Source organism: Podarcis pityusensis (genome assembly GCF_964106645.2).
Source record: "Podarcis pityusensis genome assembly, chromosome: 4".
NCBI lineage: Eukaryota > Metazoa > Chordata > Lepidosauria > Squamata > Lacertidae > Podarcis > Podarcis pityusensis.
This window is the reverse complement of record NC_138027.1, coordinates 78,495,378-78,507,787: the sequence shown is the minus strand read 5'-3', so window position 1 is coordinate 78,507,787 and position 12,410 is coordinate 78,495,378. Positions and strand designations below refer to the sequence as shown.

General features: G+C 42.2%; 1 protein-coding gene across 1 annotated transcript; it reads right to left on the bottom strand.

Moving 5' to 3' along the window:
• Positions 1–1,329: 1,329 nt before the first annotated feature.
• On the bottom strand, positions 1,330–9,726 carry SULT1C4 (sulfotransferase family 1C member 4). The gene is made up of 8 exons (XM_081002566.1): positions 9,518–9,726; positions 8,200–8,405; positions 6,510–6,638; positions 5,713–5,810; positions 3,927–4,053; positions 3,048–3,142; positions 2,691–2,871; positions 1,330–1,513 (listed from the first exon to the last, which is right to left on the bottom strand). Exons 2-8 carry the CDS (start codon positions 8,369–8,371, stop codon positions 1,401–1,403), a joined length of 915 nt encoding a protein of 304 aa, XP_080858692.1. The 5' UTR covers positions 8,372–8,405; positions 9,518–9,726; the 3' UTR covers positions 1,330–1,400.
• Positions 9,727–12,410: the final 2,684 nt, after the last annotated feature.

The window sequence follows — 12,410 nt, the reverse complement described above, 5'->3', positions numbered from 1 at the left end:
ATGTCCTGGTTCCCACAATGTCCTGCAAATGTGCCTGTTGAGCTCCCCTCTCCTGCACCTGTCTCAGCAAATGTTTGTGTAGACTAAGGTTACAAGATGTCCCCGTTTCCTGGGGACAGTCCCCGGAATTACAAATCAGCCCCCATACAAAATCCATTGAAGTTGAAAAGTGTCCCCAGATTCATTGAAAAAAATCTGGTAACCTTAGTGTAGACACTGGTGGTGGTGGGTGTTCTCCCCTCTTCTATTTAACCTCCATCTCCAGGGTTCAGTGTTGGGAGTGCAGATAAAGGGAAAGAACTGGACGGGGTTCAAGAGGAGAGGGGGTTATGAGTGTGCATGCGCACCTGGTACAAGATGTGGGGCTGCAGAAGTGAGCAGACAGAGCATGTCCTGCCATCTCTGTCACAAGGAGCAACTCCTGTATGACCTTTTGTTCTTCCTGAGCAAGTCTGAGGAGGAGAGGACAAAAACTGACCAAGGGAGACGGGGTGCTGAGAGACAGGAGTGAATACTGGACATAGGATATACTTACAGTGGTACCTCAGGTTACGTACTTAATTTGTTCCGGAGGTCCGTTCTTAACCTGAAATTGTTCTTAACCTGAAGCACCACTTTAGCTAATGGGGCCTCCCACCGTCGCCGCACCGTCGCTGCGCAATTTCTGTTCTCATCCTGAAGCAAAGTTCTTAACCCAGGGTATTATTTCTGGGTTAGCGGAGTCTGTAACCTGAAGCGTATGTAATCTGAGGTACCACTGTATTTCATTGAAGTGGAGTGGAGAATGAATGGATCATTTCAAGGAGAAACGGGTGAGGTGGGGCTGCCTCAGAGGCAGAAGAGAAGAAAATGCTGGATTGGGAAACTCTCAATCCCATTCCAGTGTTGTTTTTCATTCTGCCTCCAGGACAGTCCCCCACCTGCTCTCCCCTGAAATAAACCAGTTGGGAACCCTAGGAATTGGCACAAGAAATCGCTTTGAATATGAAAAAGAATGAAGGGATGAAAGGATCCTCTTTTCACCCCAAGGACAAACCTTTCCAAACTTCTGCGTTACACACACGCACAATTTACTCCCCAAATTTTGTGTTAGAGACTGAGAGGGTGGGGTGGGGTGTCAATCAGCATAGCTCCATCTTCAATTCACATTTTAGGTTGAAATGATTGCCACAATATACTTTATATTGAAGAAGATAATGAAGACCAGCAAGTATAAAAGGAATTGTACAAGAAAGTGTGATGGATTAAGACTTTTGCGGTGCAATCCTATGTATGTCTTCTCAGAATTAAGCTATACCGAGTTTAATCAGGCTTGTTCTCAGGCAAATGTGTATTCTATAAGGTTGTGTTTTTAATAATGTAACGTACTAAGAGGATAATAGAGTTTACACCGTTCCTGCTTAAAGTTCCATGCGGAAAGTCAGAGAAGTTCCTGCCATGTTCTTTTTATACTCTGCATCAAATTTCTCATTTTGTGCCACAGTAAAATGGTTCTTCCAGTCCCCAACAGTTCCTAGAGAAAGCCAAAGACAGAATATTCAGTTTCACTTAAAAAAATTAATTCTACTGTTCAAAGGTCACAAATTTGAAAGATACTAGCAAAAACCCTCACAACTATTGGGAACAAACTACCATTAAAGGTAAAGGTAAAGGTAAAGGTAAAGGTAAAGGTAAAGGTAAAGGTCCCCTGACAGTTAAGTCCAGTCTCGAACGACTCTGGGGTTGCAGCGCTCATCTCGCTTTACTGGCCGAGGGAGCCGGTGTTTGTCCACAGACAGTTTTTCCGGGTTATGTGGAAAAACCAGAGCAGCACACGGAAACACTGTTTGCCTTCCCGCCGGAGTGGTACCTATTTATCTACTTGCACTTTGACATGCTTTCGAACTGCGAGGTTGGCAGGAGCAGGGACCGAGCAATGGGAGCTCACCCTGTCGCGGGGATTCGAACCGCCAACCTTCTGATCGGCAAGCCCTAGGTTCAGTGGTTTAGACCACAGCGCCACATAGGAAAAATGATTCAATCCTGGAAAACAGGAGTATTACTAGGCCTTTAAAAAACTCGGGGCACAGTCCCCAACACACATCTTCATATGCTTGGAGAGAACTGCTGCTTATGTACATATTAAAACTAAAGTAAGTCTTGTTAGACATTTAATACAGCTCCTCTCTCTCAGGTGCAGTTCTGCCTCCCCACACCATCTAGCTACTATTGCATGTGCTTACAAGTCTTCTGTCCCCATTCAATACCATCAGCACAGGAAACTCTCAATTTAGGTGTGTCCAAATGATGGGCGATCACACACACGCGCGCGGCACCAAACCTGAAAGTATCCCCCAAACGTCAGAAAGATGTAATTAAAAGGGGCAGAACAGGTTGGAGCATGGCGGAACCGGCTTACGCATGCTCTGCTGATGTGTGCTAGGGCCTGGAACAGAAGCCCCCTGCAAAAAGAGGATTGCCTGTACACACAATATCCAGCAAGCACAGATCAACACACCACTAGAGAACAGATAAGGCTGACCTGTGATTGGAGTCCCACTGAATTGCACCCAGACAAGAGTTCCACAAAAGGTTTTTCAAAAGGAGGGGAAAGGGCAGGAGATCAGGACTATAGTGCAAAAGACTCAGGCCTTCTGCTCCCTGAGCGGCACCCCTGTAGAAAAAACAATGGCCCCTGCCCCCAGTAGCACCTTTTCTCATGAATGGGGAGATTGAATGGTCCAGGATCTCTGGAGGCAAAAAGGTGTAGTTTGCCATGGGATTATTTTTCATGACTTCGAATTGTGTGTAATGGATTATTTTATCTAGAACCTCCTTTTCCAGGTCCTTCTCCAGGAAGTTCAGGATCTTCTGAATTTCACACCTGGGATTCTGTGGAAAGGGAGGGAATTAAATCCAGGAATTAACCAGGAATAGGAAAATAAACCGATTGTTAACCAACAATGCAATCCTGCACATGTTTACTATACTAAGTCAATCTTAGCTTTAAATCCCTGTAGTTTGGTGTTAACTCGTTTGTGGTCTGAAGCCTAAAAATAAACACTCACTTCTTTTATATCTTCATAGAAGAGGTAAAGAATCCGGTACTTATTTTTCGCCTCCCACCAGCCTTTTACATGATCATACCAGGAACCCCAGAGCACTAAGGGATAAAAATGAATTAAACAGCTTAAGGAAGAATTTCACATCACAGACTAAAGAGACAATAAACTTAAACAAGGACATGTCACGGATTTACAAAATATATGTCAGCTTGTTCACGACAGAAGAAAATTCACTGGGGCCAAACAGTTCCATGTCTACAATGACAGGAAAGACAATTTAAAATAAATAAATAAAAAATAGTTAATTTATTCCCAGGTCTTGGTTAGACAACACCAATTCAGGGGACTAAGCTGGATAACTGCTATGATCAGAGTTTGTTATGATGGAACAACTGTCAAATCACACCCAAACTCAGAACATTTAGCGTGCTCAAGCTTGGCAACTTTTTCCTAAATAAAAAAGATAATTTCCTGAATAAAAAAGATAATTTCCTGAACATCAAGACTGTAGTAAAATGGACCGAGGGGCACATTCCCTTCCGGAATGAGGAACAGGCAGGAGATTTCCTAAACAGGATGCCTTATGCTCCACTCATCCCAGCGTCTTCCCTTGGCTCATAAATCAATCCCATCTAAAACAGATTGCGCTCTTATTCCCAGATCAGACGCTGTTCTTATATGCAGCAGCAGTTGCATCTTGTCTGAACGAAGCTTGAGTCTGTTTTCCCCCTTCTAACTAGAAAGGAGCCATGTGCAGTGTTTGGCAAAAAGTTTTTAACTTCCCGTTATCAGTTTGCTCCTTGAATTTAAAATACATAGATAAATGATTGAGTTCTTTAAAAAAAGAAATGTAGAAATCATGGCACAAAGCATTCCGTTCACCTTTTCCATCCATGTATTTCTGAAAAAATTCCTCCCATGTTCCTGGCTCAGGCATCATTTGATTCATTCTATGGAAGTGATAAAAAGACACTAGATTGTCTTTGGCATTTCTTGCCACGTAGATGACCTGCGGTGGGTATAGAAGTGAGAAGAGACCATTATTCGCTAGTGGAGAAAGTGCAAGTGCACTTTCATAATACTAGAACAGAGGACCGTCCAGTGAAGTTCGATTTTGGAAGACTCAGGAGGACAGGCAGAAGAAAATGCCTCTTCACAACCATGCATAGTTAAATGATGGCAGTTGCTCCCACCAGATGCAGTGATGGCCGCCAGCTTTGACAACTTTAAAAGGGGTCTAGACAAATTCATGGAGGTTTAGGCTATCAATGGCTACTAGTCAGGATGGTATCCCATATTAGAGGCTGTATGTCTCTGAATACTTGTCTCTGGGGAACAACAGCAGGAGAGGACTGTTGTGATTATTTCCTGTTCTTGGGCTTCTATAGGCATCTGGATGAGAACAGGATGCTGTACCAGACAGGCCTTTGGTTTGATCCAACATGGCTCTTCTTATGTTCTTAAACATGAATTACATCATTTTACTGGTATCTGTCTCATGTTCCCCTATATTGCCTCCAAGTGTCCCTATTTTCCAGGGATAGTTCTGGATTTACAGAAGCCATCCCAATTTCTTATTTGGTCCTGGAATGTCCCGCTTTTCCTCAGGACATCCCTATTTTCATCAGAGGGTATGCAGTTATGCAGCCCCCGAGCCAAGGGGATAAGTAACTATACAACCTTTAGAAGACATCTGAAGGCAGCCCTGTATAGGCAAGTTTATTTTTAAAAAATGCTTAATTATGTTTTATATACAGTGGTACCTCTGGTTAAGAACTGAATTCATTCCAGAGGTCCGTTCTTAACCTGAGGTACCACTTTAGCTAATGGGGCCTCCCACTGCCGCTGCGCCGCTGCCACACAATTTCTGTTCTCATCCTGAGGTAAAGTTCTTAACCCGAGGGTTACTTAACCCGAGCGGAGTCTGTAACTTGAAGCGTTTGTAACCAGAAGCGTTTGTAACCTGAGGTACCACTGTATGTTGAAAGCTGCCCAGAATGGCTGGGGCAACCCAGTCAGAAGCGCAGGGTATAAATAATATTATTCTTGTTATTGTTGCTGTTATTGAATAGGGCAACCCTGTTTTCATTGGAGAAATGTTGGAGGGTATGTGAGAAAGAAAAAGAAAGAAAAGAAAAGAGGACAATAGCACTGAGACGGAAAGGGACACAGAGACCTGACCTGCTCTCTATGAGAATCCAGTGCTATGGCATTGGGGAGCCGTACTGGAAAACCTAATAGAGAAGTAGGATATGTTGGAGTGTTTAATTATGCTCAGCCTCTGTATATATCTGTAAATAAATTCTGATTTTACAGAAATGCCATCAGTGTCCAGTGATTTCATTCAAAGGAAACCGACTCCAGGGCATGCACTGGAATCCCTGAAAGCTCTCCCTACTCATAGATTGGGATACAATATTCTAGAAACCTGCCAGTATTCTATTCAGCTGCAATTCAACTGGACACTGCAATTCCAGGGAAGTCAAGGAGACATCTGTGGTTCTTCCTCCATTTTATCCTCACACAACCCTGTGGAGGTAAGTTAGGCTGAGATACAGTAGCTGCCCCCCAAGGTCACTCAGTAAGCGTCATGACTGTGTGGAGATCTCTGAACCCAATCCTAGTATGACGCTAACCTGCTTGCCAAGCTTCCTGCCCAACCCATTACCTTACAGTTTTGTTCCCAGAACGACGGAGGCACCAGTTGTACAGGAAGATGAGTTTTCAGTGTTCTTGGTGAGGGCATGGCTTCAGCTTTATCCAAGCCTGAGAAACAAGCCGTTGTTATTCAACAGTATGCTTTAACATTATCCATCCAATACCATTTTGTAGGGCTGCAGACCAGACTTTCCAAGACCCACGTGCAATGCTAATGTGTTGCTAGATCTTAGCCTAGTGGAAAACATAAATGTTTATCTCCTTTCAGTGTCCTTGGGGCTTTGCCTTCAGGGGCTTTGAAAAAAAATGATCTCATATCTTCATCTAGTCTCAGAATGTTGTCTGGAACATTCAGAGTCATCCTAGCCACTGATGACTTCACGGCTAATTTGACCCTCCTCTTAGGACAATTTGTTCAATGCTTTTCTATTTTTCTCTTTTCATTCATATCTTTATTCTATTTCTGATATATTTTAGGTGATTTTGTTTTTTGATAATTTTTTCAAGGCAAAAGAACAACAGTACGGCTTTGGGAAGGAGAAGATGGAGCCATTTTCTGCTTTTGGGAGTTAAGACGAGAGACAAGAAAATAAAATAAAATAAGCATTGACTTCCTAACAGTCCTTTTCTGACACTCACTTTACCTCTTTCAGAATGAAATATGACATTCCAGCAAATAATCCTGGGTCGTATTAGCCTCTCCATTTTCTTTAGGAACACTTTCATAATATGGATATCATTTTGAATTTCTTAGCAATATTTTATCTGATAACTTTACACAAGTTAACCTGCAGATCTGTAGCTTACCAGTGGGCAAATTCTTGTGCAGCACCCATTCGATAAAAGGTTGCCGATCGTAAGTGGAAGCACGCTGGCATTTCTCAATGTCGCCGTCACATTGGATCATGTCTACAATCTCCTGTGTCCATGTTGTACCTGATAATAAGAAACAAAAGAAGAGTTTGGTCTTGTGGCAAAAGATTTACGAGTTCATAATTTTTCATGGACTGGAGCCAGAAAATATTAGAGTCCACATTACACACATCTCCTATCTAAAAGCAACGGATGGTTTGGCTAGCTCAATGTTGGTTGTTGTTGTTGTTTAGTCGTTTAGTCGTGTCCGACTCTTCGTGACCCCATGGACCAGTTCATGCCAGCCACTCCTGTCTTCCACTGCCTCCCGCAGTTTGGTCAAACTCATGCTGGTAGCTTCAAGAACACTGTCCAACCATCTCGTCCTCTGTCGTCCCCTTCTTCTTGTGCCCTCCATCTTTCCCAACATCAGGGTCTTTTCCAGGGAGTCTTCTCTTCTCATGGGGGGGCCAAAGTCTTGGAGCTTCAGCTTCAGGATCTGTCCTTCCAGTGAGCACTCAGGGCTGATTTCCTTCAGAATGGATAGCTATGATCTTCTTGCAGTCCATGGGACTCTCAAGAGTCTCCTCCAGCACCATAATTCAAAAGCATCAGTTCTTTGGCAATCAGCCTTCTTTATGGTCCAGCTCTCACTTCCATACATCACTACTGGGAAAACCATAGCTTTAACTATATGGACCTTTGTTGAGCAAATAACAACAAATGTTGCTTTTAGATAAATATAAATTGGGGGGCATCAAGGATACATTTGTCAACTGAGAGTGCAGAATGCATAAGGAATATATGTATAACTTTAAAGCTATGCCCCCCACCTTATAATGCAAGAAAAGCCTTATGAACCTTATGACCTACCACCAGGAAGGCGTGACCTTCCTCACATGCCTGCTGCTTGTAGCGGCCATTGGTATCCAGTTCTGGCTATTTTCCTGTGTATATTGTCCATGTAATGGAGACATATCCTTCATGAGGGACAAACTACACATTTCACACTTGCATTTATAATAGCAGTCCAACACCCCCCTTTTAAAGTTGAAAAGGTTATATGGGAGAGGTTATGGGGTGGAGGAAGGAAAAGCAGCAGAGGAAGATTTTTGTTGGGATTTGAAACATGCATTTGCAAAAATAGTATAGGCTATAAAGTTTGAAAGCTTCCGCATTATGCATTGGCTTACAGACCCTCAACTCTTTCATGTTCAGCCTGAATTTGTCTGGGTCATTAAATGTTATCTTTTGAACCCTTTGTTGGTCCAATGTTATATGCTTTCAGTGACAAGCAATCACAAGGCGTATCACTATGAATCATACTACCATCTACTGAAAGCAGGCATTTCATGGGCAACATCCACATTCGTTATAAACAATAGGTCTTGTTTGCAAATCCATGAGTCACAAATGCATTAACAGAGATTTTAAAATATGGTACAATGGGAACAATCCACCAGAAGGTTCTGAACTCCTTGAAAACGTTTATGGGTCTTCTTGAGCAAGATAATTTTCTGGTGTGTTGAATCCAATCGATGCAAAGGTCTAGTGGAAACAACTGCAAGTCTTGGGTCACATTATGTGCCTGGTAAGTCAAAGGTGCCTAAGTAGCACCCCCTATCTTTCCTGCTTGCATACTCACCTGCCTTTGCATAGGTTGCTATAAGCAGGTCATCAGGCTTGGCTTGGAAAGCCCAGATTTTATGCCACTTTTCACAGATCTCCTTTGTAAGAGGAATCCCTTCCACCTCACCAACTTCAGATCGTTTCACAACCCAGTCCAGCTTCAGTTCTTCCATCTTTTCCAAGGGCATGGAGAAGGCACACTTCAGCAATTGCTTTCCTTTCCTTTAAAGAAGAATATTACTTTAAACCTGGGACCTGGGCCACGAACCAGCTGAAGTGGCAGCCAACACCACCAAGAAGTGTGGCTGCATCAACTTCCTCACTTAAGCTCCTCCTACAATACCATCCATCCATCCATCCTTATTTAGCCTCTCTGTAGCTCCACCTGTCTGTAGCTCCACTCCTTCAAAGCTCCTCCTGCTTGCTCCTTGCCATTCTGTGCCTCAAAGCCCCACCTGTCCTCTATGATCATTAAATGGAGCTCCATGCTCTGAGGTAACATATTGCTGAGTACCAGATGCTGGGGACAAAGCGCAGGGCCAGGCCTTTGTGCTTTGCTTGAGTCAATTGGTTGGCTAATGTGGAGACATATGGGTCTTATCCCCTGAATTACTCCTTTGCACCTGCATCTGATACTGCAGTATAACATCACTTTTGCAGAATAATGCTAAGGCTCAAGTAAATTGCCCAAGACCACACCAACTAAGTTCAAGCCATACACAGGGCCTCAAAGCACCACGCTTTTAATTTTCCAATCAAATAGACCATTTCTGGTATTGGATATAGAACATTGTTTGTTTCTTCACAGAACTCAGAGGCATTGGGCTAGATTCAACTAAACCAGTGTGCTAGGTGAAGCCAATCCAATGCCTCCTGTTAGTGCAATGGGGCCTTTAACCTCCCAGTGCTACCCTCTTATTCACTCTGGGGGGCTGGAAAAACCTTCAGAACAACACACAAGGGGAGGAGAGGTGGATTGTTCCACCTGGAAAGCAGAAATGGTTGCGTTGATGGAGCAACGGAAATAGTATGTTGAAGATGAGTTCCCCTCATAGGTAGAAACAACATAAATACAATATATGAAACTGCCTTACACCAAACTGTTGGTCCATCGAACCCAGCATTTCCTGATCTGACTGGCAGCATCCCTCCAGAGAATGAGACAGTGCATCTCTCCCATCATCTAGTATTTAATCCCTTTAACTGGAGATGCCAAATATTGAACCTAGCAAACATTCTGCACACAAGACACTGTGTTATGGCCCCTCATCTCTGCCACAGCCAGATACTCACGACACAAATTGGAATAGGGATTGGGAGTTTCTCTTAAATACCTTGTACACTTTCCTCTCAGCTGGATGTCTTGGCACTGTAAAGGGGATGTAGTCTTCTTCTCAAAGCGAGGTATTGCTCTGAACCTTGGAGCTACAAGAAAAATCCACGTCCTTGGAAACTGCCTGTTGGTGGCACAACTGTGGGATGGAGTACTCTTCCCTCCCAACAGGGACACAGGAGTAGTGTGAGGCTTTGGATAGAACTTAAATTTCTCTTGCGAATGGGGAAATAAAAGGAGGTGGAACAGGAGGTGGAGAAGAAGGTGTTTCAGAAAGAGCCAATAGCAACAGAGGTGTCGTGTGCTGTAGCTTTTTGAACCTTGTTCTTTACCTCATCTTCATGGGTTAATGCCCCAAATGAAAATATTTCACACAAATATTTCACACATATTTCAGACTCCTCTCCATTTCTTTCCAGTATTTCATTTCAAATTGAATTATTGCTAATACTGCAAATTTCAAATTAACTTACACTCTCATCTTAAGCATATAACTACTGATCTTAAACTTATGTGCTCTTAACTAAAAACGGCAACCCTAAATCTGCTTAGCAGGCAGTTAGAGCATGATGCAGCAAAAGTCAATCACTATGCAGCAAAATCCTAAGCAATATTCATTCAGACATCCCAATAAGTTAAATGGTCTGAACTAACCAATAAGGGAGATCAGGACTGCAGCCTTAATGTTTGGTTGATTTCAGCAAGGGAGATTTAAGCACGTGCAGAATTTTTCCTCTGAAATTAATGCCATTTAAAAATTATTATGTTTGGCTGGATTGCACTGTAAGTCCCACTGAATGTGGCAAAACTTCTCGAGTTAAACTGGTTATGATTGGGCAGAAAATACCATTTCTGTGGGCTACTGCAGGTATGAGTGGCACCAAGCTTCAATAAACCATTGTGAGGAAGCACCCTTAGAAACTCCACACACACAAACATTTTGAGCAAAAAGATCTCATTTCAGTATAAGAGTTCCTCTAAGAGCCTTCCGTTCAGAAAGTTGTCAAGATTTTCAGTGAATATTGACCTCCAGCATTTGGCATTGACCCTCTTGGATACTGCTTACCTAACACTTAATCTGGATAACCAAAATACTGTGCTCAAATAAAGTGTTCACACAGTGTAATGATTAACAAATGGAGAGTTAGTTAGATATCCAAGCTATTAGGGAAGGAACTGGGGTAAAGAGGAGAGAGAATAATAGGCATGAAGCTCCATTGAGTTAAATAGGACTTGTGCTAATGAAATGCCAGTGCTATAGGTGAAACAAATTTTGCTTCTTCACAAAACCTTTCCTCTTTACATGCCAGTCTGCCTCTCTCTACCTGGAACCTTCAAGAGGAAATCCAATACTTGGTTATGCAACCATCAAGATAATACGTTAATCCCTAGTTTAAACAGAATGGAAATGCGTGAATATAAGAGAAAGATAATGTTTGATATCCTTGTTTGCTCATTGTTGAGGAAAGGCACACCAGATGCCATATACCCTGGGAGCAGGTCTGGATTAAGGCAAATGGAAACCCTGAGCTAGGAGACTTTGGGAAGCCCAGACTTGATAGCACCTGATCACGAGAAAGAAAGCCTCATTCTATTTTTTATCTTCTCAGTGAAAGTACAGTGGTACCTCGGGTTAAGAACTTAATTCGTTCTGGAGGTCCGTTCTTAACCTGAAACTGTTCTTAACCTGAGGTACCACTTTAGCTAATGGGACCTCCCGCTGCCACTGCTGCACGATTTCTGTTCTTATCCTGAAGCAAAGTTCTTAACCTGAGGTACTATTTCTGGGTTAGCGAAGTCTGTAACCTGAAGCGTCTGTAACCCGAGGTACCACTGTATGACATTGATGAATTTTTAGCATTGATAAAAAGATTGTTTATAAATTTATAACCTTTAATAAGTTTACAAAAGTATGGAATTAATGAAGATATTCACAGAGAACATTCACAGGAGAATCATAGCTATCTTATAACATTCACTATAAAGAGTCTTAACTTGGTTTTCAAACAGCCTAGTTCTCGAACATTTTGTCTCCTGAACAATTGAAACCTGGAAGTGACTGTTCCGGTTTTTTAATGTTCTTTCAGAAGCTGAACATCCGACGGGGCTTCCGTGGCTTCTGATTGGCTGCAGGAGCTTCCTGTAGCCAATCAGAAGCTGTGCTTTGGAAGACAAACGCTTTGGAAGTCGACTTCCAAGGTATGACTGAATACAAAGTCAGAACAGTTTCTTTTGGACTCTTTTTGGATGTGAACTTATCAATTATATCATTAAAATCAGTAAGTCACAGTTAATCATTTTCTGTGCTGAGAATGCTTAGATAAAGACAATCAATCTTGGGACATTGTTGACCGTAGAACATTCTTTATCCTTTTTAGTCTAGAAAAATGATCTTTCATCAGTACAGTTTGTAACCATTAAACACAGGAACAGTTTGTAACCATTAAACTGTTTGTAACCATTAAACACAAGGACAATCTGAAAATTGTGTCCACATTTGAAAAAGTTATCTGAATTTTCTCCTGGAATATTATTTGATACATATGTTGGTGGCTGAAATTTTCTTTTTTGGGGTGAGCTTGTTTGACATACAGGTGGAAGTGCAAAAGTTCATCAACCAAACTAAGCTCAACATCCTTTGGATAACTCTTGCATCAACATCTTGACAGCATTGTGAATCTGTTCCTTGGTTGCTTGCAGGTTCACCAAAAAGACAAATTGCCAACAACACTTCTATATGCTGTTGCTTTTCTGTCTAGGTTGGCTGCAAGAATATCCATGACAGGGATAAATGAATTTACCTTAAATTTGTCTCTTGGAGAAAGTTTGTCTATGGCCTCAGTTCCTGTCTTATTATTGTTTTGTTTTTTCATACTCTCTGCTTTCTTTTGACA

Bases quoted from the DNA above. Each gene is read 5' to 3' on its own strand.
- SULT1C4 (XM_081002566.1), bottom strand. From the start codon at position 8,371: ATGCCCTTGGAAAAGATGGAAGAACTGAAGCTGGACTGGGTTGTGAAA. The intron at 4,054-5,712 runs GTAATGGGTTGG...TACCCACCGCAG, and splicing joins TCTGGGAACAAAACTGTAAG to GTCATCTACGTGGCAAGAAA. The intron at 3,143-3,926 runs GTGAACGGAATG...TTTATCCCTTAG, and splicing joins GAAATACATGGATGGAAAAG to TGCTCTGGGGTTCCTGGTAT.